General features: G+C 49.0%; 1 protein-coding gene and 1 pseudogene across 4 annotated transcripts; one reads left to right on the top strand and one right to left on the bottom strand.

Moving 5' to 3' along the window:
* On the bottom strand, positions 1-25,605 carry fbxo38 (F-box protein 38). 4 transcript variants are annotated; one of them, XM_088933463.1, is made up of 25 exons: positions 25,442-25,558; positions 23,637-23,876; positions 23,458-23,527; positions 22,798-22,911; positions 21,366-21,608; positions 20,578-20,711; positions 19,936-20,099; positions 19,260-19,425; positions 18,484-18,621; positions 17,957-18,094; positions 17,751-17,844; positions 16,588-16,718; positions 16,311-16,481; positions 15,730-15,872; positions 14,887-15,088; positions 13,794-13,925; positions 9,512-9,682; positions 7,756-8,358; positions 7,547-7,647; positions 7,002-7,104; positions 6,214-6,380; positions 5,584-5,729; positions 4,352-4,455; positions 3,640-3,753; positions 1-3,166 (listed from the first exon to the last, which is right to left on the bottom strand). In XM_088933463.1, the coding sequence occupies exons 5-25, from the start codon at positions 21,494-21,496 to the stop codon at positions 2,988-2,990; spliced, it is 3,432 nt and encodes a 1,143-aa protein (XP_088789589.1). In that variant the 5' UTR covers positions 21,497-21,608; positions 22,798-22,911; positions 23,458-23,527; positions 23,637-23,876; positions 25,442-25,558; the 3' UTR covers positions 1-2,987. The 4 variants fall into 4 exon arrangements, with proteins under 4 accessions (XP_088789589.1, XP_088789591.1, XP_088789593.1 ...); XM_088933465.1 differs by lacking the exons at positions 23,458-23,527; positions 23,637-23,876 and having other exon boundaries at positions 25,541-25,605; XM_088933467.1 differs by lacking the exons at positions 22,798-22,911; positions 23,458-23,527; positions 23,637-23,876 and having other exon boundaries at positions 25,541-25,592.
* Positions 9,824-11,319, top strand: LOC148821353 (uncharacterized; annotated as a pseudogene).
* Positions 25,606-26,628: the final 1,023 nt, after the last annotated feature.

Here is a 26,628-nt window from a genome sequence, read left to right as displayed (position 1 = left end):
TTTTTCACTGTAAATATTTATTACTTTAAGAAATAACACATACAACATGAAGTAGAAATAAATATATATATGTGAATACAAAACATTGAAGAGGTTTAGATTTCCTACAGTCTGGTCAAAATCAAATTTGTATTGTGTAGATACAAAAATGAATTTTGTATAACAAAGTAAAGACAAAAGAATAAAAAGCCATTGGCTTCAAGAAAAACTACACATCACACAACTTCTCAAGAAGATTCGAATTCACCCAAAAAAAAAAGGAGCAGATTTCTTACCAACGCAAGACATTTTCCGTTCTTGCTCAAACAATACTTTGCACATCATAGTCGTCGCCTGGAACACTTTTTCAAGCTCGTGTCAGGGCCATGGAAGAGCGAGGCTACAGCCTGAAAAGAGTAGCTCCAGTGCTGTAACTTTTCAGACACTGATGGATAATGACTTCTTCCAGCTTGCTGTCCCAGGTTCTGTTTTTCTGCAGCCAAGACGCTGAGCTTACCCAGAGACATTTACACTGATTTGTGTGGCAGGACGTGGGGCTGCTCTATTCTAGGTGCTGGATGGGTCTAGCATCCAGGTACCCTTCGGCTTACATGGACAGCATTTGCTTATCATCTGACTGACTAGGTTCCTGCTTCCTTTCCCAAACCAGATTTTGCTCTGGGAAACCTCAAGTGCCTTTTCGGTAAAAATAACCGATACAAGCCAAACATTCACACTTGCAGACCAGCGTTCCTCTGTCTGGAAAGGCCATTTTGACGCAAGCCGACTTGATTTGTTGGGTTAATAACTCTTGGGGAAAAGTCAGCACTGCCACTGATAATTCTGCTCATTGGCAGAGCAGGAAAATTATCACCTAGTTCAGCTGAAAAAGGTATTGCATTACACATAGTGTACAATCCATCCTATAGCAGTAGACATTTTCCCTGCACTTAGCAGCCCCACAGGAGGACAAATGTACACAAGATATTGGGCTTGAAAGACTGATCTCATTTTCAGGATGAAACTTGACAACTTCACATCGAAAAAGAGAAAAAGGCACCAGGGTCAAACATACCCATTTCCTGGGTGCATAGGAGAACAGTGAAATGCCTGACTCTTTGGGGCTTTAATTAACTAAAATTGCTTTTCTAAAATAACAAACATCCTAGATAAATCCACAAACGTCCTCTTAGTCTATCTTATCCGTACAGTTTTCCTGTACACGTTTCTGAAGAAATCCGTTCGACCTGGGGTAGTGCATCTGCCAGCACACCGACGCTTTTCAGGGCCAGTGGAAGAAACAGTAAAAAAAAACAAGCATTGAGAAGCTACAAAGATTTATTCTGACGGCTTTTAAATTTTATTTTAACAGCACCCTTAGCTTTTTGATGAAAGTCTTCTACTTCAAGTGTGTCATTTGTAGGTTATATTCTAGTCAGAGCCTCACACACAGAAATGTGCACAAAATCATGCTCTCATTGCTCACTGAGTACTTGCGCATCTACCCGAAGGTCGGAGCCGAGTGGGAGTTAGAGCTTCATCTGTGCCGAGGACCCTTAAAAAAACTGCTTTGTATTTCTTAATGGATCTCCTCAGAAGTGCAGCAAAAGCAACAAAAAGAACTAAAAGCTTGCAGTTAAGAATCATTCCAATTTGTTCAGATTCCTATTCAAAAACAATAAGAAGAGAGATCGGAGATCTCCTTTACGCACACAGAGGGGCATTTTCATGTCGAGACTGCATGCCTGATGTGTTCTTGATGAGAAAGAGACACAGTCGGAAACAAAGCCAGCCATGCTCCTGATTCAACGCAGTGCTTTATATTTGGTTTCCTAAAATGGGTTCAATTAAAGAGGAAAAAAAAAGATTGTGTGCATAAAAGATGCCTGATAACGGACTGCATTTTTTTCTATTTTATTTCGGAAGGAGAACCTGCGAGAGAAATTTAGAAACTAAAAAAAAACGATGCAAGAAAGTGGGCATTAGGTTTTTTTATCATAAACATATCTTTTCCTGGACTTGCTGCGTTTCTAGGGGAACGAGCAAGACTGGCTTACAGCAGAGACGTGCGTCCTGCCCCACTGCTCACACCGCGGGAGCGAAAGACTAACTAAAAAAGCGGAGAGAGTTTAAAACAGAAGAACGACATAAAATTCAAGCTGATCTCATCACATGCAGAAAGCAGATCTAAGGACACTTCTAGGCAAGTGCTGCTCCCATGCTTGTGTTGGACTGCGAGCACCAGAGGTAGCAGGTCAGGAAGCGATGCCACTCTGGAATAAGGGCTTTTTGCCATGGTAGCATCAAACTCCTGGATATGCCAAAGGAAGCAAACAACTCCTCTCCAAATATAAGGAGAATTGCAATGCTCTTCACAATGCATTAAGAGCAGCAGCACCAATATTGGATGGGGATGCGTTGCCCTGTACTTGAAATGCCCACAAAGTTTTCTCTTTTTATTTTGTGTCTTTCTGTGTTTTTCCACCCTGTCCTACATTTCTGCTCGGTTCAAGTCCCTGGGGTGCTCTCTCTCTCTCTCTCTCTCCCCCCCCCCTCGTTTTTGCGGCATGCGACGCTGACGTCAAAACATGAACTCCATGGGCTCAGTGCAAGCTGGTACGCAGAGAAAGCCGTAAAAACATCCTTAATCTGACTCTGGTATGGGCAGCCAATCATTGCAAATGAGGGCTCTTGAATACCAACTACTTAGGGTAAAAAAGGCAAATGTAGGCTGTTTTAATGTGAATGAATACATATATGGGTAGGAATCTCCTTTTAGTTAGGTTATGCTTTTATAGCCGCTGGGGATCATGGGGGGAAAAAAAAGGTCATTTGTCCTTGTCCACAGCCATCACAAGTTGCCAGACCTGAGGCTCCCCTTGGGCTCTGCGGTCTGTGGTCGAGTTAGAAAAAGGGGGACGACCCCTCCTGTCTTTCTCGCTCTCTGGCCGGACCCCTGCCGGGGCAGCGGGAGACCTCGTGGGAGAAGCGTTCCCAGGCTTCTCGGCTCAGATGTAGTCGTCCTCGACCGGTTCTCCCCGGACGTCGCAGTAGTGAATGAAGATGGCCACCACCCTCTGGAAGACCCCGCGCCTGGTCTGCCGGAGCTCAGAGATCTCCTCCCCGATCGTCTCCATGCAGATGTCCGCCGACAGCTGGCCCTTCCGTCGAGGAGCATAGATAGTGGCTACAGAAACGACAGTGGGGGGGGGGGGGGGTTCAGGGCAGAATGGGAGCAGCATGGCCCCCCTCGCTCAGACTGGTGTGTCCTACTTTTCGTGCATCTTCTGTGCAAACGCCTGCGATCAGGCCAGTTTCAGCGACAAGACTACAAACAGGGGGGGGGGCAAAGGGGCAGTGCCACACAAAGCTGCATATAAAGCAGTAAGAGTTAAAAGGAAGGAGCAATGCCGTGGGAAAAATTAACTACTTCTGTCTTTTACAGCTTGAGTCTTTTACAAATCAGCTTCCTGACTGTGGCACAGAAAACGGCCCTGTGTATATTTATCCTTCACTCTTACGACAAGACCGAGCTACCGCAAACTCGCGTCTGCTCGTTTTTGAGCTTCGTATTGCACCTCATGCACAAACACTGTCCGAGGGCCGGTCATTCCAACAACGAGGGTCGGGAATCTCTTTTCCCTTTATTTCCGTACTCACTGCTCTCGTCGTCTTCAAAGTCGTAGCGTGCGTAGCTGTTGGGCTCTGCGGTGCGTAGGGATCGCAGCCAGGGGAAATCAGTGATCATAGAGTAAGGGGCGCCATCTACTACACCTGGAGAGAGAGAGATGACATCAGGGAAACTAGATGTGGCACCCTGCTCGAGAAAAAGATATGGATGATATACTTAGCTGTGGTGAACAAAACCGCTCAGACTCCCAAAAGAAAACCACTTTCAAAGTCGTGAAACATATCTTCATTTAAACTCCAGAACTGGGTATCCCTGATCTAATGATCACGGAAGACCAGTGTGTCTGTATGGTTTTCCAGGCCTCCCTAAAGAAGCAGAACCTGCAGAGCCAGGAGAAGTTAAATTGGTCCTTTCAAGCCAGTAAACCGCTGGTGTTGCCCACTAACACCCAAGTTGGAATGAAAACCTGAAGGCACACTACACTGGCCTTCTAGGACCAGGATTGGTTACTCTTGCCTTACAATTTCCATAGCAGTTATGATTTGGCTGCTTTCTAATTTGGGAACCCAGCACAGACTCTTAATTCATTGACAGACTGATGATTCTTACGAACCAAACACTGTTATTATGTAAGGCATAGTGCTGACTATACTAAAAGTAGAGGCCTAGAAATGCTATGCAACAAATACAGCTAAGCCATCACCTATTAACATTTTTTTTTGATTGGCCAAAGTTCCTTACCCTCTAAAGTGTAGATATCCCGGCCCCATGGGTAGTTTGGGTACCTCTTCACATCCTCTTCTGTCCTGGTGGCTTCTGGGAAGAACTCATACTTGATGAGCTCTCTGTCAACAGCACACACAGTTTCTTAATGCCTTCATTAACCAAGGATTACTGATCGTTTTGACTCCAGGTTGCGTCCATTGGAAAGTGCAGGAGTCCTACTGGAATACCGACAATTAAGCTAAGTCTTAACATTTTGTTCCTTTGAGAGTTTAAGTTAGATCTGTAACAGTTTATAAGAAAGCAATGGGCTAGATCAACTGCAACAGAAGGGCGACATCTACTGGTAGCACTAATCTTCTTCTGCAGATAACTCCTGTGATTTACTGACTATTTACCTATTACTGTTAACACATAAGACTAATGAAAATAAGTTACACAAAAAACAAAGTAATTTGATAATTACAAGAATAAGAAAAGGATGAGATAATGAGATTAGAATAATTTTAGTCATAAAGTTGTTTTTTTGGCCTAGTTCACATTTTAAGTTGGATTAAATTTATTGAGATGTATGGTTACAGAGTGCAATAAAACTTACAATTTATGTGTGGTATTACGGTATTATTTTGTATGAAAAGCCACTGTGAATTCCTTTACAACCTAATTTAGAAAACCGAGTACAAGTATTGCCACCAAGAGGCAAAAAAGATATTGCTGTTCTGCAATCACTCCATAGAAGAGAATTCAGATAAATAGCAGGGCTCAAGGGAACGTCCAACACTGATAGTCTGAAGGAACTGAGGTCTTTCACTACTGAACAGAGAAGAAAAGAGTGGAGACTTTATTCAAGTACTCAGAAATCTCAAAGGCACCGACAAGATAACCGCAGGGACTTCTTTAATCAACAGTGAAACAAGCACCAGAGGACACAAGTGAAAACCACAGGGACGCGTCATTAAAAGCGAGAACGGTAGGCACTTCTTTAACATTTAAATGGCACTTCTGTAAACAAAGGATCGTGGGAATGTGGAACAGGCTGTTCGAGCCAGTTTACTGATGGCGATGCCTTGGCAGGATTGCGATCCTCCGATCAGTTAGAAAACAGAAAGCCAAAAAAGGACAGCCTCCTCTCATCTGTCAACATTAAGTTCTTGGGTGTTAAGAAGAACCATCAAAAACTATGACACCTTTCTTATGTTAATCTGTTCTTGTACGAAAGGAGTCTGGAAGGGGAAGGGCGAGGCACTCACTGGTTGATATTGGCGATGGTGTCCATCCAGCTGCGGACCCGCACCTTGTTCCTGACGTTGGGCGGGTTGCTGAACTCGTGGATGATACAGATGTGGTAGGGGTAGGGCCCGCTGAAGATCTTCCTCTCCAGGGCCAGGGAGTCCACCTAGCGGGACAGGGTGGTCAAACGAAGGCTCTTTTTCTCTCTCAGCTGCCCCTCCTCTGAGAGGCAAACTTGCAGTACTGGACACGTCTTTCCATTTGAGCGGTTCGGCTCCGAAGGAATCCTGAATCTTTTCACGACACCCCCCTTTTAGAGAAAATGCCTTGAGACTTGGCAGTCTGCATGGAGAACGCTTTGTTTAGCCTTATCGCTGTAAATACTTAAGGCTCACTAGGTGTGTGTGGCACGCAGTAAAGATTTTTACATTTGACGCGTATTAGATGACACAGCTGGGTGTTGTAGCGGAGCAATCTGGTGCGAAAGCACCTGCTTCAAGGGCAGGACAGCCGCGTCGCGCCAGGGATTCGAACCCACACCCTTCCCCTGAAGAGTCCAGAGCCCCGAGCACTGCTCCGTGCTGCTGCTCAGCCATTCGGCTGGGTTACCTCTGACACGCGGCTTCACGCGAAGTCACCCCCGGGCCTACCTGCTGCATGGGCCGCATGTAAATGATGCGGTTCCTCTCGGGGGGCATGCGCAGGATCTGGTCCAGGACCTGCTCCATGTCGAGCTTCTTGCACTGGGCGTAGTCGAAGCGGTTCACGATGGGGGCGCTCTCCACCTTCAGGTGCTTCAGCACCCGGCACCTGGTGGCTGGAGGAGGAGAGAGCCCGAGCGTACGAGAGGTGAGACAGGAAGTCTCGCCCCCAGCGAATTAACCCAGCCCATCCCCACCTGCAACAAGGGAGGCAATGAAGGAACACAGCAATTTCCTAACCTGGCTCAAGTAGGGAGCTGCGTCAGCAGGCGCAGGCTGAAAAGGAACAAGTACAGGTTTATTCCATGCTGAAAAGAAAATGTTTCGCCTGTGAAGCCTTGCACACCCAAAGAAGGCCCCATAGCCGAAACACTGTTTCCTTTCTTCTCTTTTCAGCATGGAATAAACCTTCATTTGTTCCTTAATTTCCTAACCTGACCTAGTTGGACTTTGACCGGCTAAATTCAGCAAGCCCGACATACATTTAAGAAACGAGGAGCACCTGCCATGCTGGCATTGTTCAGTTTTTCCACACGCTTGCACATAAACGTTTGGTTTTTTTACGCAAGCGCCTGCATCTGGCCTTCCCAATGCAACAGAGAATGGCTCGAGGTATTGCCGTGTTTGTGTGCGCAACGTTTGGTGCCTGGTCCTTCAACAGGTCCTGCCATGTTTTCAGGGGCTGTGCTCCACGTTACATTGGAAAAAAGACAGAGGTAAAAAAAAAGAACACTCACCATGAATAAACATCATTTTGGGGCACTCTTTCAGCACCAGGTCAGTGATTCCACAGTTTGTTAGTGTGATTCCTACAAGATTTTTGGATTTCAGGGTCAGCACCTACAAACCAATAGAATGCTCTTAATTTACGTTCAGTTTAAAAAGACAGTAAAGATACCACTTATCAGACGAGCTTACTACGTATTAATAGGTAATGTCACAGAATGTATCATTTGTAGGATTTAAGTTCTCTTATTTACTTTCTACCCATCACCCATTGACCTTTGATGTGTTAATTCATATACAGCCGAATTAAGGGAAAATGCATCTGGACAGATTTTTTTTTCTTTCCAAAGAAGACTGAACTATGACAGACCCCCATGCCCGTCAAAAAAAAAAAAAGGCACTTGAATTTGAGGTTTCCTGTAATCAAGCCCTTAAGCACAGGTCCTGATGTGTACGTCCATTCACAAATGACCTCTCCATAATCCAGTTAGGGATAGCTGGATAATGGACAAGCTTTGAGGAGAGAGGACTGTCTACAGTGAGCAGCTGTACCGACCTGCACATGGTCATCCTCAGTGACGGGGTCGCTGGTGCTCGTCGACTTGTCTGCCATTCGTTTCCTCTTCACCGCTGGGCGGGGTTTTGGTTTGGAGAGTTCTGCAAGTCAAGAGGCGCGGTAGTTCACAAGCAGAAAAACGCTTTCTGCCTTCAGAGAATCAGGCACCGACGTGACACATTCAAACACCCGAACTCCGCAGAGCTTACCTGACTCGGAGACCAGAGGGACGCAGGACTGCCTGCTGCTGGCCCGTGTGACCGGCCGCCGGTGACCCCCCTCCCTGGCTCTGCTGTCCTGCGGCCCAGTATGACTGCCATCCTCTGAGGAACTGGAGCTGCCGCCCGTCCTCTCCCGGCCATCGGCGTGCGGCTCCAACACACACCGGGTCCTGGCGGGGGCCTCGGAGCCTGCCTCCCCCGGCCCTGAGGGGGGCGGCCCGGGGTTCGGTCCTGCTTTCCTGGGCGTGGCCCCCGTGTCAGGGCCGCGGGGCCGCGGGGGCAGCTGGGAGGCGGGCCTGGCCCTCGCCTCCGCCGCGGGACGGGTCCTGTTGCAGGTGCAGCGCGTCCGCACCGCCCCCTCGCTGCCGGCCGCCCCCGCCCCCTCTTCCCTGCTGGAGTCGTCCCTCCAGCGGATGGAGCAGACGCAGCCCCCGGCTGCGCAGCCCGAGCCCCGCGCCGCCCCGCGCTCCGGTGTCTCGCTGGCTGCCTTCATGTCGGCCTTGATCTGCTCGCTGGTGACCTGGCAGCCCTTCTCGCAGCGCGGCTCCTGCGGGGGCGGCCCGCGCCGGCGCAGAGGGGTCTTCCCTTTACCTGGGGGGGGGGGGGGGGGGGGGTTAGAGCAGGGGAACACAGCCACAGAGCCATGAGCTTGTAGCAGGTACAGCTTCTTCAGGAGCTGCAGTCACACATTCAAAAAATCTCAAATCTGGATCTGTAAAACACATGTAAGTAAGAAGCCTACATGGCTTGCCACGTACATATAAACTAATAATAATTAATAGTTCCTTCCACTCAAAGCACCCACCTGGATGACGTCCAGTCCTCTCACACACACCAGCTCTCAGTGAGGAGGAGAGCAGAGCGGGGAAGCCAGTTCAGAGATGGGGATTACTAAGAGGCCATGATAGGTAAAGGCCAGGGGGAAATTTCATCCAGGGTTTACCCCAGGGTATACCGGGGTAACACCCCTACTCTTTTCGAGAACCCCCCCCGGGATTTTAAAATGATGACAGAGAGTCAGGACCTCGGTTTTACGTCTCACCCGGAGGACGGCGCCTGTTTACAGTGTAGTGTCCCCGCCACTACACTGGGGCTTTAGGACCCATAAACCACACAAATAAATTCACCAGTGTCCTGCGAAAGGCAGACAAAACAACCAAGGGTGTCAGAGCAACCACTGGCCTGTCAGTGGATTCTGGGAATCAGCTGTGGGTAAGTGTGAGGAGCGCAGGGACTGGGATGCGATCCCGATTGCTGGCAGGCTCCGAGCACGCACACTGAAACTCCCAAGACAGAACAGAGCTCTCCAGTGACGATGAGCCACAGAGAATTTCCAACACTACCAGTGAGGACAGTGGACCTGTTCTGCCCCTCCCAGGATTCGATCCCAGTCACTATTCGGGATCTGGGCCCAGAGCGCCATTCTCTTGCCAGTGGAGGACTCCTCCGATTTACATTTCCAGACTGCAGAGGGGGGTGACCTGACATTTATGCATCACATTAGTAGCAGCTGTATGACAAGTTAAAACTTGTCAGAAATAAAAAGTCGAAATTTTAAAATATTTTTACACTTGACTGAGGACGAAATTCTATTCTGGTAGTCGTAACAATTTCAATAACATAGCAGAAGCAGCTGGCAAAAGGAAATCTTGCATCTCTGCAGGAAGGAATTATTAATGTGATTTGATCATTAATTTGACACAAGACAATGTCTGATGTGCGCCTGACTACTGTGAAGACTCACTGCTGTGCCCAACTGGCTCCTCCGTGTCCATGATCTTCTCTCCATCCTCCCGGTACCCAGGTTCAAGAGGGGTGGGTGCTGCCATCCGGTCCCCCTCCTCCTCGTCCTCACTGTCCGAGTCGAAAACCACGATGGGCGGCTTTTTTACGGCTGGCTGCACTCCACTGGGACCTGCGAGAGAGAAAAGGAGAGAAAAAGAGTCAAAACAGCCCAAGCAGGCCAGAGTCCCAGCAAAAGAGTCAAAACAGCCCAAGCGGGCCAGAGTCCCAGCAAAAGAGTCAAAACAGCCCAAGTGGGCCAGACCCCCAGCCGATGAGTCAAAACAGCCCAAGTGGGCCAGACCCCCAGCAAAAGAGTCAAAACAGCCCAAGTGGGCCAGACCCCCAGCAAAAGAGTCAAAACAGCCCAAGTGGGCCAGACCCCCAGCCGATGAGTCAAAACAGCCCAAGTGGGCCAGACCCCCAGCAAAAGAGTCAAAACAGCCCAAGTGGGCCAGACCCCCAGCACAAGAGTCAAAATAGCCCAAGTGGGCCAGACCCCCAGCCGATGAGTCAAAACAGCCCAAGTGGGCCAGACCCCCAGCACAAGAGTCAAAACAGCCCAAGTGGGCCAGACCCCCAGCACAAGAGTCAAAATAGCCCAAGTGGGCCAGACCCCCAGCCGATGAGTCAAAATAGCCCAAGTGGGCCAGACCCCCAGCAAAAGAGTCAAAATAGCCCAAGTGGGCCAGACCCCCAGCCGATGAGTCAAAATAGCCCAAGTGGGCCAGACCCCCAGCAAAAGAGTCAAAACAGCCCAAGTGGGCCAGACCCCCAGCCGATGAGTCAAAACAGCCCAAGTGGGCCAGACCCCCAGCACAAGAGTCAAAACAGCCCAAGTGGGCCAGACCCCCAGCACAAGAGTCAAAATAGCCCAAGTGGGCCAGACCCCCAGCCGATGAGTCAAAACAGCCCAAGTGGGCCAGACCCCCAGCAAAAGAGTCAAAACAGCCCAAGTGGGCCAGACCCCCAGCACAAGAGTCAAAATAGCCCAAGTGGGCCAGACCCCCAGCCGATGAGTCAAAACAGCCCAAGTGGGCCAGACCCCCAGCACAAGAGTCAAAACAGCCCAAGTGGGCCAGACCCCCAGCACAAGAGTCAAAATAGCCCAAGTGGGCCAGACCCCCAGCCGATGAGTCAAAATAGCCCAAGTGGGCCAGACCCCCAGCAAAAGAGTCAAAATAGCCCAAGTGGGCCAGACCCCCAGCAAAAGAGTCAAAATAGCCCAAGTGGGCCAGACCCCCAGCCGATGAGTCAAAATAGCCCAAGTGGGCCAGACCCCCAGCAAAAGAGTCAAAACAGCCCAAGTGGGCCAGACCCCCAGCAAAAGAGTCAAAATAGCCCAAGTGGGCCAGACCCCCAGCCGATGAGTCAAAACAGCCCAAGTGGGCCAGACCCCCAGCACAAGAGTCAAAACAGCCCAAGTGGGCCAGACCCCCAGCACAAGAGTCAAAACAGCCCAAGTGGGCCAGACCCCCAGCACAAGAGTCAAAATAGCCCAAGTGGGCCAGACCCCTAGCCGATGAGTCAAAACAGCCCAAGTGGGCCAGACCCCCAGCAAAAGAGTCAAAACAGCCCAAGCGGGCCAGACCCCCAGCAAAAGAGTCAAAACAGCCCAAGCGGGCCAGACCCCCAGCAAAAGAGTCAAAATAGCCCAAGTGGGCCAGACCCCCAGCACAAGAGTCAAAACAGCCCAAGTGGGCCAGACCCCCAGCAAAAGAGTCAAAACAGCCCAAGTGGGCCAGACCCCCAGCAAAAGAGTCAAAATAGCCCAAGTGGGCCAGACCCCCAGCAAAAGAGTCAAAAAAGCCCAAGTGGGCCAGACCCCCAGCAAAAGAGTCAAAATAGCCCAAGTGGGCCAGACCCCCAGCCGATGAGTCAAAATAGCCCAAGTGGGCCAGACCCCCAGCAAAAGAGTCAAAACAGCCCAAGTGGGCCAGACCCCCAGCACAAGAGTCAAAACAGCCCAAGTGGGCCAGACCCCCAGCCGATGAGTCAAAATAGCCCAAGTGGGCCAGACCCCCAGCAAAAGAGTCAAAACAGCCCAAGCGGGCCAGACCCCCAGCAAAAGAGTCAAAACAGCCCAAGTGGGCCAGACCCCCAGCAAAAGAGTCAAAATAGCCCAAGTGGGCCAGACCCCCAGCAAAAGAGTCAAAAAAGCCCAAGTGGGCCAGACCCCCAGCAAAAGAGTCTAAACAGCCCAAGTGGGCCAGACCCCCAGCAAAAGAGTCAAAACAGCCCAAGTGGGCCAGACCCCCAGCAAAAGAGTCAAAACAGCCCAAGTGGGCCAGACCCCCCAGCAAAAGAGTCAAAACAGCCCAAGTGGGCCAGACCCCCCAGCAAAAGAGTCAAAACAGCCCAAGTGGGCCAGACCCCCAGCCGATGAGTCAAAACAGCCCAAGTGGGCCAGACCCCCAGCAAAAGAGTCAAAACAGCCCAAGTGGGCCAGACCCCCAGCCGATGAGTCAAAATAGCCCAAGTGGGCCAGACCCCCAGCAAAAGAGTCAAAACAGCCCAAGTGGGCCAGACCCCCAGCCGATGAGTCAAAATAGCCCAAGTGGGCCAGACCCCCAGCACAAGAGTCAAAATAGCCCAAGTGGGCCAGACCCCCAGCCGATGAGTCAAAACAGCCCAAGCGGGCCAGACCCCCAGCAAAAGAGTCAAAACAGCCCAAGCGGGCCAGACCCCCAGCAAAAGAGTCAAAACAGCCCAAGTGGGCCAGACCCCCAGCAAAAGAGTCAAAACAGCCCAAGCGGGCCAGACCCCCAGCAAAAGAGTCAAAACAGCCCAAGCGGGCCAGACCCCAAGCCGATGAGTCAAAACAGCCCAAGCGGGCCAGACCCCCAGCAAAAGAGTCAAAACAGCCCAAGTGGGCCAGACCCCCAGCAAAAGAGTCAAAACAGCCCAAGTGGGCCAGACCCCCAGCAAAAGAGTCTAAACAGCCCAAGTGGGCCAGACCCCCAGCAAAAGAGTCAAAACAGCCCAAGTGGGCCAGACCCCCAGCCGATGAGTCAAAATAGCCCAAGCGGGCCAGACCCCCAGCACAAGAGTCAAAATAGCCCAAGTGGGCCAGACCCCCAGCAAAAGAGTCAAAACAGCCCAAGCGGGCCAGACCCCCAGCCGATGAGTCAAAACAGCCCAAGTGGGCCAGACCCCCAGCAAAAGAGTCAAAACAGCCCAAGTGGGCCAGACCCCCAGCCGATAAGTCAAAATAGCCCAAGTGGGCCAGACCCCCAGCAAAAGAGTCTAAACAGCCCAAGTGGGCCAGACCCCCAGCAAAAGAGTCAAAACAGCCCAAGCGGGCCAGACCCCCAGCAAAAGAGTCAAAACAGCCCAAGCGGGCCAGACCCCCAGCCGATGAGTCAAAACAGCCCAAGCGGGCCAGACCCCCAGCAAAAGAGTCTAAACAGCCCAAGTGGGCCAGACCCCCAGCAAAAGAGTCTTAACAGCCCAAGTGGGCCAGACCCCCAGCAAAAGAGTCAAAACAGCCCAAGTGGGCCAGACCCCCAGCAAAAGAGTCAAAACAGCCCAAGTGGGCCAGACCCCCAGCCGATGAGTCAAAACAGCCCAAGTGGGCCAGATCCCCAGCAAAAGAGTCAAAACAGCCCAAGTGGGCCAGACCCCCAGCAAAAGAGTCAAAACAGCCCAAGCGGGCCAGACCCCCAGCAAAAGAGTCAAAACAGCCCAAGCGGGCCAGACCCCCAGCCGATGAGTCAAAACAGCCCAAGCGGGCCAGACCCCCAGCAAAAGAGTCTAAACAGCCCAAGTGGGCCAGACCCCCAGCAAAAGAGTCTAAACAGCCCAAGTGGGCCAGACCCCCAGCAAAAGAGTCTTAACAGCCCAAGTGGGCCAGACCCCCAGCAAAAGAGTCAAAACAGCCCAAGTGGGCCAGACCCCCAGCAAAAGAGTCAAAACAGCCCAAGTGGGCCAGACCCCCAGCAAAAGAGTCTAAACAGCCCAAGTGGGCCAGACCCCCAGCAAAAGAGTCAAAATAGCCCAAGCGGGCCAGACCCCCAGCAAAAGAGTCAAAATAGCCCAAGCGGGCCAGACCCCCAGCAAAAGAGTCAAAACAGCCCAAGCGGGCCAGACCCCCAGCACAAGAGTCAAAACAGCCCAAGCGGGCCAGACCCCCAGCAAAAGAGTCAAAATAGCCCAAGCGGGCCAGACCCCCAGCAAAAGAGTCAAAATAGCCCAAGTGGGCCAGAGCCCCAGGACTGCAACATAAAGCATCATGGGAACAGTACCTGCTTGTTCTTCGTCAGCCTCCACTGCCTTGACCGCGTGGCTGGGCCCAGGAGGCTCCTCCGGCTCGACCAGCACAATCCCAGCTTCGGCGTCCACGTTGTCCTGCGCCACTTCCTCCGCATCATTGATGTCTGTGCCCAGATGAGAACAAGCAGAGAAATCCCGAGTCAGCCGTCAGATAGAGATCTACAGAAGAATTGCACTCAACTGCACCAGTAACAGGAACTGCGTGCTGTAGACTTTGATGCACTTAGGGCATATATTTAAGAGGACCAGTGATTCTCCTGTCCCAGACAACACTGCGGTTTCCATCCTACCCTAAAATATTCTGATGGCCGGAACAGGTACTTGTCCAACAATTAAAAAAAACAACAAACTAACAGAGATGAATGGTTTAGAGACACATAAAAGAAAACTTCTGAATGACGGCACGTGACATTCACTGCGAGCCATGTCCCTGCACAGAGGATGCGAAAAAGAAGAGTGGAACACAAAGTTAAACACATCGGTCACACAGAGTTCCAGTCGGCAAGGTGAAGCTCCAGCTCGGGAAGAGCTAGCAGCTAAGAAAGTGTAATACTTAAGCATTTCTGTTTTTTTCTTTTAGAAAGGACGGCTCATACAACAAATACCTCTTCAAGAGAAACCGTTTCCCTAACCTTTTCGTCAATAGCTTTCTCGTAATAAATCAGCAGGAGAGGAAAACAGTTTCTCCTTAAGAAGTAAGCCCTACCCATAATGCTCCTCTTAAGACTCCCTTGGGGCGGAGCGGTAGCTCTGTGGCTAAGGATCTGCGCCTGTGCCTGGAAGGTTGCAGGTTCAAATCCCGCAGCCGGCAGAGGATTCCTAAACCGTTGGGTCCCTGAGCAAGGCCCTTAACCCCAACTGCTCCAGGGGCGCCGTACAATGGCTGACCCTGCGCTCTGACCCCAAGCTCTCTCCTTGTCTGTGTGCCTGTGTCTCATGGAGAAAAGCTGGGGTATGCGAAAAGACGAATTCCTAATGCAAGAAATTGTATAGGGCTAATAAAGAAACATTATTATTATTATTATTATTAGAATTGGCGTTACAGCCCAATAGCGCCTGCCGTACCTTCAGCGTTAATCCGCTGCTCGGGGACGGCCCTCTCCGCTCCCCCCGCGTCCTCCCCGTTCTCGTTGTGGTGCGGGGGGACGTTGGCGTTGTTGTTCTGATGGTTGTTGTTGTCGTTGTCGTTGTTGGAGTTCTGGTTGCTGACGAGAGCGGAGGACACGCCGATCCCCGTGCCCGCACTCAGGCCCACGCGGGCGCAGCCCTGCCGGAGACGACCCGGACAAATGGCGTGAATGGAAAGCGCGAGCCGACCCCGTACGGGGATTCACGGCTTTAAGATCCCGACCTCTCAGCCGGTTCAACCTCTTTGTTTTAACCCACTGGTTCCCGAACCTGGTACCAGTGACCCACACACTGCAAGGTTTCATTCCACCCCTCCTTCATTAGATCATTGAAGCCTTGACTGATCTAAGACGTCGCTTCACTGGAATATTTGCTTTGCGTTTTTAGCCGCAGAGCCGGGAGCAAACAGTAAACGCCAACCTTATTATTAAGTCAACGAAGGGTTTGATTGTGCCACAGGGGGCTCGGCTGGAACCAAATCCAGCAGGTGTGGGGGTGTCACCAGGACCAGAATTGAGGACCACTGGGCAAAACCTTCTTTTTTGTCGACGGCTTCAAAGCCGTCACCTTCAGAAGTTGAGAAGATCGTGATCCGGCGGGTCTGAATGAGCTGAAGGGGTGGTAACTGGTGGGAGTGTGTGGACCCCTGTTCACCCCGACGAACAGGGGTGAACGCAATATTAAAACGACTTCACCCACGTTGTGCAAATGCACGTGAACCCGCCTGGAAACACCCAGCCTTTCTGGCCGCCTAGAAAGCGGACAAGGGGAGAAGCATACCTTGGGAGGCTCTCTAAACATCTGGTCCAGGGAGATGAACTCCAGACTGGGCAGCAACTCGACGAACTGGCTGAAAGACTCCAGCTTGATGGCGTGGCAACGCACTAGCGTAAGGTCCACCAGTCGGCTCCAGCGGGAGTGATCTGAAGGGACAACACAAACGTGTGTGACAACACCAAGGACGACGCCTGCCTGGACCTAGCTGTGCCACCACCATGTTGCATTACATTTGATCTCACATGAGATTAAGGAACATGTTAACGCGATTCATAAGTAAAACAGTACCCAAGGAAGAAACTTATTTTTTAATATTCCTTATTTTGTTTTATATACATGTTTTTTTTACCCGATTCATCTGTCTACTGACTCATGGCTGTGCAAGGAGGCTTGCGTATTAAAATCAAGCTTTGTTCTGCTATCCAGATGCAGCTACACACATGCATGCATGCATTAATGCTTTACATAAGTATTCTACAGAGCGCATCCCAGCTCACAGAGCACCATGCCCAAGGAAAGAGCCCTAAGAGAGAGGATTCCAGTAGTAGGATGCTACAGGAATCCAGTAGGGTGAGTAGGAATACCTGTGATCCAATTGTGAGGGTTGTGGAGATGAGGACAGTTGTAGATGACAAGATACTTGATGGAGGAGAAGACTTCATTGACAGCTTTCATCCCTATGTCAGTGATGATGCCTGGGTTCTCAATAACATCTGCCAAGCCATACTTCACCAGGTCAGAATGGCTCATTTTACCTGCAAGTGAACAAAAAGAGGCCAACTTTAGACATTTTCAGCCCTCTGCAGCCAATGTAGCGGATCGTACATCGCCCAAAGGCGGCATCCAAGAACAAGCACTTACACTGCAACAAGAATTCGTCAACATATCCAAGGTGCAATGTTTCAAACTGGGGGAACTCCAGTTCTGCCATTTTCAGTGCAGAAAAAACCCCGTCTTTGGTTAAGGAAGGCTGGATTCGAACTTCATGCAGTCTGAAAGACAGATATCGGGGGGTCTTTTCAGATTTCATGCAATGCAATCTATTTTAGTGTTGAGACAGATAACTAATAGGTGTCCCGTATTGTTTCCATATGTACTTGTGATAGGGAACCTGGTTACTCAGAGAGCAATAAAACCCCAATATATCATTCACGATAAACCGCGAATGACTGTGTACCACAGGAATCTGTATAAGGACCGCTGCTCTAGGTTCTCCACAATGAGTAAATTAGTGAAGCTACAATGCCAAAATAGGAGGAGTACCAAACACTGCAGAAGCTGCAATAGAAATTTAAAAGAATCTAGACAGAATTCAGGACTGGGCAGAGTGTTACATACAGGAAGCAAACACAAACACTGAGCTTGAAGAATTCATTGAGGAAAAAGACTTGTGCGTTTTTGTAGACATTATAATTTTCATCTCCTAGACCGGGAAAGCAATATAAAGATTAAAAAAAAGGGGCAAACGTAACGTTAAGATGTATAATTAAAATGACAGAATTTAATTAAAAATTAATTAGAACATTATGTTAGTGAAGAACTCATTTGAAATAGTCTACGGTTATAGTATTACCTACTAGTGACCAAAAGAGCTACAGTAGATGGGAAAAATGTTCTAAGTGCCTTCACCATCGAGATACAATGAACTACAACGTCATATATGAGGGAAGCTGTGTATGTGCAACAGGGTTTGGTGTCCGGTATCCCTAGGACTTTTAACAGGGACCATCATCTTGGTTCCAGTGCACAAGATTACAGGTGGGTGACAAACACAACCACACGGGGAACTGTTCTCACACCAAGATCAGACAACACTACATGGGTAGTGTCAGCCGACTCACACTAACAGGATGTTTTTATTTTAAGTGCAAGGAACTAGGAAAGGCAGACTGAGTGGGGGGGGAATGTTTTAATGTAAAAAAAAAAAGACCACGTTTGAAAAGCATGGAACGTGCAGAGAAAAAAAGACCTACCGAAGCCGAGACGGGACTCACCCTCACCCCATCCCTCCACAGCGTCCTCACCTGCGAGCCGCGGTGATGATGAGGTAGCCCAGGTCAACCTCTAGTGCATTCTTGCAGGCACCAAACACAATAGTGTGCAAATTGCGAAACCCCCCTGGAACAGAACACGGTGGTAAGTCCAGGCGACACAAGGGAATGTTGGGTTAGCGTTAGCTTTAAGTAAAAGCACAAGAAGCCCCCCTGGTCCCGCCCGCTCACTCCCTTACCTGACCTCCAGCTGTCCTCCACCACGTGCTGGATCAGCCCCCCCAGAAAGGGCACCCTCACCAGCTCCAGCTGCTCCAGGTTCCTCGCCGACGCCAGGCCCGTCACCAGAGGCACGTACTTCAGCGAGTTTGTGGGACCTGCGGGCACATCATCGCGGGACAAATCACGCCAGGAACCGGACATGACGGAGACGTCAGGACCTAACGAAGGTCATCTCCTGACTCGTCATGCTCGCCAAAGTAACAGAAGCTCGCTTATCTAAGACCAGACTCATTCACTCTGCAGAATTTTACCAGGGTGCATCTACAGCACGGTTTGGTTGTGTCACACAAAACCCTTCTTGGAAGCACCTACTATTTCCCTTCCAGAAAATAAACTCGATACTACTTTATTACATTTCGAAATTCCCAACCAAACCTCTCTTGAAGGCTGATGCTTACAGACCTCTAAGGCTCTGATGTGGGCCCTATGAATTCAGATCCAGAGATACACGGGGACGCTTAAAGAGAGCAGCAGTGAGAGGCACCTGCACAGTTCCGCATGACGAAGGTGCGCAGGCTGACGCAAAGGAAGTCTTTGAAAGGCTGGGGCTTTGTGAGGCGGACCCACTTCAGGTAGAGATGCCTCAGCATGGAGATGCAGGGGATCTCTGGAACGTTAACACCTGCAGGGCAAAAGCACACAACACGCTGTTAGCTGCGTATATCAGTGCTCCAGACATGAACGCAGTTTCTGATCAGTTTACTCATTTTTATGCCTGCTGACTCGGCAACACACAGCGGAGTAGAAAAACACTGATGCAAAACCCCATGCAAAAAAAATCAATGCACCTTCCTCTTGAGCTAATCTTTAAAACGCTGTTAATAGATGACCAGACTTGTTTTGCCATTACTGCTCTCACGGGTTTTATTGGAACTGTAGCATCTACTTTCGCTCTGGTGTAGAGGTTTTTCTTCACAAGTTTGAAGCCTTTGTTTTTGACACTCTTTCCAAGGCAGTACTTCTGAGAATATTCTCATTTTAACGTCTTGCTGTGTTGCATCTATAGTATGCACACACTGTACAGTAAGAACTCAACACAGCACTCAAAACAGGACATGCAATTGAGAGGAAACAATGTTTTGAGATTTTCTGTGTGGGACTTCACCGGACAACAACTAGAAGATGAGATTCACAGACTGTAGCTTATCTTAAAGGCCATGAAAAAGCTTACTTGCAAAACCAGTGAGCTGTGACTAAAAAAAAAGTCAGACCGGGTCAACAACCCTCCCATTTCCAGTCAAGCCCTCCCACTTTACATACCAACAAGGTGCAGGGTCTGGATTTTGGCTGCGACGGGAATAGTGAGCTTGTTTTCAGGGGGGATGGGAAAAGCTCCATTCCGGTTGCGAAACTTCCCCAGGATGTGAACTTGAGGCATGTAGTTCCAGATGGCCTCCACCAGCTCCAGATGAGACGTTTCTACTCCCTGGTAAGAGAACAGGACACACTCGCACTGTGAAACGACCAGGATCACTCTTATATCACTCCATGGAAAATTGCATGCAGGGTATTCCAAAGAACGATAGATGAATAGGTGACGCAGAGACTCATAAGGTATCACCAAAAGACGTTAATGAGTCTGAAACGGTGCTCACTAAATCCAGCCCTTAAAGTTTGTCTATATTTTTGTTTTAGACTGCTGTTTAATTATCGAACATATTAAACAAATTATGTGTTTAAAACTAGTTTTAAATGATTGTGGCATTATGTCATCGCGTACGTTACTGGCCAAGATGAACACTTTTCCAGAACCCTGACTTTTGATGGAATATCACACATGACCGAACCGAATCATCACCAACTCTGGGGAGGGGAGAACTTTCCATAGATCTCCTGAACCTGCGAGTGGACTGGCCGCCCATTCTCCATGGCAACTCCCTGAGCCAGGCACACAGAAGTGACGATCCGGGGCCCAACTCCAGCTCCCCTGGCTCACCAGCAGGTTGGGACAGGCCTGCAGGGCCTCCAGGACTCCTGGGATGCTGAAGGCCTCGTGCCCTCGCACTCTTCGCCGCTCCAGGTACCGGGGGTGCAGCCCGTACAGCTGCTCCAGGTCTGGCATCTTCTTCAGCAGCATCATGAAGCTGGAGTCTGTAAACCCTACCGAACCACATTGGCCATCAGAACAGGCCGCCCGTCGCCTTCCTCAACACCCCTCAGACTCTTTAGACTTCAAAATGTTTTTTTAAATACTATTTATTTTTTCTTTTGTGCAGCTTTTTAGGGCAAACTCCTGCTAAAACCAAGAAACCACAAAAAACTGAAACTTGACAAAAAGAAATCTCATACTTTCCAAGACTCTAAAGTTTTAAAGTCTTGGAAATAACATTTAGTTTATTTTTTATTACTTATTTAAAGAATTCTAGACATGATTGTCTTATACTTTTTACCAGTGATGGGTTACAAGTCCAGAAGAGCCAGGTTTACATTCACAGTAGAGCTGTTAAACACTAGCATGTTCTATGCCTTTGTCAGGCCTATTGCTGTTTATAGTGACTAGAATGGCCAAGTGGGCACTGGCAGCGCTGCTATTATGGGCACTCAATGTGGGTGAAGCATGAAAACTCTCCCTGCCTACCTGAAGGCATGTACTCCCACCAGCGCCCAGCGCACAGGTCAACCACCTTGACCACACGCAGGTACAGAGTCACGGCCTCCCGCAGTTTCCGAGACAGGCACTCCATACACATGATGTCCTGCATAGGCAGGTACCTGTGCAGAGAGAAGAACGCGGCATGACACCACCTCCCTGAAGACATTCCCAGTTCCATTCGACCCTGCTTAAATTACAGCCTTCTAATAAGTCAGCACTGTACAACCCCCTTAAAAAAAAGCACTGATTAATGATCGCAGTGCATAGATTTTGCAAGTTCTCTTCTACATAAAAAGGCAAAAGTTGAACAGAGGATGTAGGGAAAAGATGTTAAAGGGGAACTGCAACGCTATTTGTGTATTTTAGTGTTAGAAAGAATCCAATCCAATAGAAATATCGCTCTTGATGGTTCTGCTGACAAATTTAACTCTACATGCAGAACATTTTGGAACATTTCTCTGGTGAAATATCTCCTGCACAATCTGTACTAATTCCCTCATACACCGCATTAATCATGACAATAACTAGTGAGCAGGAAGGGCCGCAATTCATCCCGCAATTCATGGGGAATCCCGTTGGGAGACCAGAGGTTTACAACAACACGGCGACTTGCAGTGTTCTCACAAAATCCGTGATGTTGTGCTTAATTCGAAATTCGTCAAATTTTCCCCAATAATGTCAATGCGGGATTTAATAACCGGTCTGAGAAATTGGGACCGCCGTTCCCCTTCAAAAGGTACTACGGCTTTCTGAAGCGTAGACGCGGGGCTGACCGGAAGATGTGGCAGAGCACTTCGTGGGAGAGCTCGTTGATGTAGTCCTTGGGCTCCTGCTGCCGGAGGGGGTCGGCCGCCGCTCCTCCCGTGTTCAGCGTCCTGGTGGATTTCCGCCGGGGCCCCATCATGGCAGGGGCAGCGAGTGGCTCACCCAAGGACTGCGAGCGTAAAAGCCGAGCGGACTTTCGACCGGGGTGGGGTGTGCGCTCACCAATGCGCACTGTTCCACGGGCGTCCGAACTGTAAAAGAAGAGGGTTTACAAACGATGACAATGTTTACTCAACAAGACGAACTTGTTCCAGCCCACCGAACAAACAGATCCCCAAAACCTGCAATTAAAGCTTGAGAAGCTTGATGTTTTTGTACTAATCACTGTATTCCCAAAAGGTTGATGCAGAAATACAGAACAGTTTGATACACTTGGAGCTGTAGACGACTGTGCATCACAACCGTGCATCGCTGAATTACACTGAGAAACAAACTCCAGTTTATATGTGCAGCAAGCCAAATACAATGACCGTCAGTCACACGTAATCACAGTCAGACGCGAGTGTAGTAAGTAAATCTTGTTGACATTCACTAAGAAGCCCGTTGCTCCTCTTCAATCATCGCTAGTTTTTCAGGCACCAGTTCTGGAACTTCACTGAGAAAAAAAAACTATCTTCCCGAAACAGTGACATATCGCCACAGCTGGTGATGTTAGGTGCTCCAGACCCCCCCATCTAGCACTCATCTTGATTTAAAGAAGTTACTCACTTTTTCAGCGGCTCTCTATTTAAAGTATATCTTATCTGTATGAGGAGATTGTTCCAGTGTCACATTAAGTTCCTTCTTCATTCCTGGTAAAACGCTGCCTGCAAAGCAAGAGGGCTGCTGCAGACAGAAACAGTATCTCAAGGGAAACTGTGCAGTGCTCGGCACTATTACTGAACAAGCAGACTCCAGACTTTTGACCCATATGCCTAGACTGCACCAGCATAATCCATCATTTTGTTTTCTACGGTGCCGTTCGAAACACTTTGCCACAGCGTGAAAACAAACCCCATCCCAGTGGAAAGACCGAAAAGTCTGGGGTCCCCCCCCCAACCCAGCTGAGCTCTGCCACATAACTGAAACCTTCACTAACCTCATAGATGGGTTGATCTGAACTTTTTTTAGCTCTTAAGGGTGCTAGAGGATGCCCTTTAACTACAGGGGTTTTCAAAAGTTACTTAAGGGGAAAAGAAATCTTGAAAATCAAACGATGTTTGATCAATTACAAATTTAAGTCAAGGACTTGGCTGCAGTTGTATTTTTTGTCTATTTAGACAAATTGTTTTATTTGGTTATTTTTTTTACAATTGTCATTATGTCACATACACATTAATGAGTAAAAAAACAAAACATACATCACAATTTAACTGCATATTTTTATTAAATAATATTCACCTTTATTTTACATTTCATGCAATCCAGGAGCACAGAAAAATGTTTCCATTGCCATTTGTGGCAAAAAGGGTGGGTGGTTCTGCAGCACTATTTAAAACATCCTCTATGAGCCCCCTTAGAAAGAGACAAAAACAAAAACACTCAGCATACAGAAAATACTTTGTTGTGCAAAGTAGTACAAGTCAGCATGAACTGAAAAAGCATGCGTCTGAAACTAAGTCTAGATATTTTAAGAATGTACTCAAGAGCGTCAATCCAGCACAGGCATTATTCAAAATTCTAAATTAAATACAAGCGTACAAAATCTATTCACGTTTTGAAGGTTCATGCTCTGCCTGTGTCAGTGACAGACTGTAAAGGCCTTGTAAAAACAAGCTCACAATGCCCAACGAGAAAATATGGTATCAAATCCGACCACATTCTGCCACTTATGATCAAAATGCACCAAGGAGCCATAAAAATGATCCTTCATGGCAAATTTGTTGCCATCACTTAGTTTCATGTACCCACGCAAAACAAGTTCTACATCTCTCAGTACAGTTTGCTGCTCCACAATGCTGCAGCTTTGCTACATGACACCCCGAGCCTCCTGTCACAAAATCTGCACATTGGCTCTTCACAGTCAGAAGCAACTGCAGCTGGCTCCGAATTTATTCCTACCCCCACAGCACACAGCTCAGAGCTGGCCTTAGGAAATGATGCAAGTGCACATTCAGTGTTTATTGCAGAACTGTGGGGAAAAAAAAACAACTTTCAGTTCAGTAGTGGATATTGCCAAACCATATCTGTCCACAGTGACTGGGTATTTTTCTAAAGATACAATGTCCAGATTTATTTACCTTCTGCAAATGGCAAAAATAAATGTCATACTGTGCTGCTCATTGGACACCCAGTAGTTCCTCAAAGATTCTGGAAGTCTCCCAGACAGTCACTCGTTATAAAAGGAAGCAGTACAGAGAAAGACTAAGTGTAATTAACCACAAGGAGGGTCAGAGAATTCTCAGACACAAGGCTACTGACCTCCTGAAGCTGGACATCCCAGGTTTTTAGCTTTCGAAGCTAGCGGAGCTGCAGACGTCCTGCATGGAGGACAGGTCAGGAATTCCTGCTTAAAAGAGCCTGCACACATTGACAGGGTGTCCACTGTTAGCACAGAGGAAGGCAGATCAATGGAGCACAAATAATTTAAAACACTGCAGGTTTGGACAAATATGCCATTAGAGTGAATACATTTGCGTTTGGTGGTATCCACTACTGACAGCCTTACAATTCTTCGTGCTTTAATTCATGCAACAAAGACATACTCAACGCACATTTCCATTTTTCCCTGCTGACGGCCGGTGAAATGAGCACCCTAGCAGCTGGCTTCAAAGTGAGTTAGTACGAGCATTACTTCTCCCAGAGCACAAAATATTTTTCAGGCAATTATAACGGGTTTTTTTTTTTGCCCCATACGTTGCAATCTATTTATTGTTTGAGAAAGTGCAGTGGTGTTACCGCAAAGGAACCCAAGTTGCTCGAGTCACTAGAAATGGGGTGAAGATATCGGACACTTCCGGTTACAGAACACAAGCAGGCCCGTTTATTCAGTGAACGGTACCTACCTGATACAACAAACATCAGCATTGAATCCGCTGACAATGCCATAACTGAGGCCAAAACGCAAAAATTCGAAGGTTCACACAAACGATTTGAAATGAAGACCGCCGAGAACTAGTCGAAAACCCCGCACTGACCCACGAAAGTAACATTCTGCACATCCTGACTGGTCCAGCTCCGGACAGGAGCCGGTTACGCCTGCTGTCGTGAGACGCACAGATGCTTCCGAGCCGGTTTATAAAATTACGGCCCCAGCTTCAGTTTCCGAAACTCACACCACACGGCGTCGGTGTCCGCGGCGAAATGCGACAACGAACTGGACAAAAAAAAACACTTCCACACACACACACACAGCAGACGGAGACCTTTCAAAACGGAACCGAGCACCGAAAACCCTCATTCATTCACGCCAACAAAACGCGCAAGGGGCGTTCGCCGTCTCTACAGTTCTGACGCTTCAGTCTGGGTCAGTCTGCATCCTGGCCCATCATAAGATGTTACAGGGCACCGCTTTTGGATTCGGTCTCTGAAATCGTTACGTGGGTAATGCCCTCCCTGCAGGCGTCTGTTTTGTTTTGAGCGGTGTTGAGCCTCCAGCCTGTGCCGCTGTGAGAGAACTCCAATTCGTGTCAACAGCCGGGCCTCCGCATTTGTACACCACAGCAAGCACCGGGCCCCAGCGGCTTCCACACAGACCCACGTAGTTTTGAAAACCAGACCCAGCAACAAACCCAACGCCATCGCTCTGTCGCCGGGTCGGCGTTTTCTCCAGCCGGTATGGGCTGTAAACACGCCGACACAGCACTGGGCGGCTCAGAGCCGCCATTTCACAGCCGGGGGGTAACGACAGGCAAGACTCCCTTAGGTTTATTCACTGTCTCACACACACGTCAAATGCAGGCTAACACAAGGAGAGACTCATAATACGAGCTGGATAAACAGAACTCCCCTCCCACCACCAGAGCAGCAAATAAATAAGGCCTTTCCTCCGGCAACTGCGCTGGAGGACCGAGCAGTAATCCTCCGTACAGGCGTTCAGACTCACCCGGGGGCTCGGGAGACGACCCAGGCTAGCCGCGCTACTCTGGTTTCCGCACCAACCCGAACTGAGAAGGGAAAGCTAAGAACTGGATCCTCAACTCACTGTGCTACTGCTGCTGCTGCTTCTCTCTCTCTCTCCAGCCGACCCGACTCACAGATGCGCATCCGCCATACTTTCGCCTCGCCCCGCCCCCCCTCTACGTCACCGCGACTTCCGCTGAGGGCGGGGGCTGGCTGGCTGCAGGGCTGGAGTTTAGAGTTTAGTACCCCTACCTGGAAGCGTGGTGGATTTCGCTCACTCCCACGTCTTTTAAAGTAGGCCGCAAGATGGCGACAAGCGCCTTTCTTTCTGCTGTCTGGGCTCTCAAAGGCCCCACGATGCCAAGTGTATCTTCGTCTGTGTTGCACATGCACTAAAGAAAACGAACTTCGACGCAATTGCCTGTATTGGATGCGAGGAAGCAGACTAGGCTGTAGGCTCAAACGAACACCACACACGTCGCTGTGATATTTGTCTCTTCATGAAACTCAGGTATTTTGAATACATCTTTAACTTAGGAGAAAGTAAATGTTTGCTCAATGCGGAAAAGAAAAGAGACCCAACGTTTTGGCAGTGGAGCCTTCTTCAGGTGTGAAGCAATCTTCTCTTCTCTTTTCAGCTTGAAGTAAACCTTTGCCTGTTCCTCTGAAGCCAAGCATGCTGACGCAGCTCCCTACTTGAACTACATCTTAACTCTGCCCCTGGTTTCTAGAGTTATGGGATTATCACCTCTTTTCCAGGTTCCATTTGGAAATTTACCGAGTTATGATGGAAATTTGACTTCAGTAGCACAACAAACCTTTTAACTTGAAAATATGACTTGAACTTGATTTTGCTACATCTTCCTTGTGGGCATGTTGTCTTTTCCTGCGTTTAAACAACGTGACATTACAGAAAGACTCCCCCAAACTAACATTCCTGAGTTAAAAATAACCCATATGCTTGCTCCTTGCTCTGTACACAACAGTTTATCACTGTATCTGTCACACAAGCCTAACTCTGTTCTGTTTCCCCTTGACTCCATCTCTAATCTTCGTCCAACTCTAACATAAGACCGGTTACAAACCAGAGGGGTGAAAGGCGTTCAGACTACCCCCTGCTGGTCCCATTAACACCATTTCCAGCAGCAACCATAGCTTCCCAGGAGGTCT

This window comes from Atractosteus spatula, chromosome 14 (assembly GCF_055471065.1).
Source record: "Atractosteus spatula isolate fAtrSpa1 chromosome 14, fAtrSpa1.hap1, whole genome shotgun sequence".
Taxonomy (NCBI): domain Eukaryota; kingdom Metazoa; phylum Chordata; class Actinopteri; order Semionotiformes; family Lepisosteidae; genus Atractosteus; species Atractosteus spatula.
This window is presented reverse-complemented; position numbering and strand designations above follow the sequence as displayed.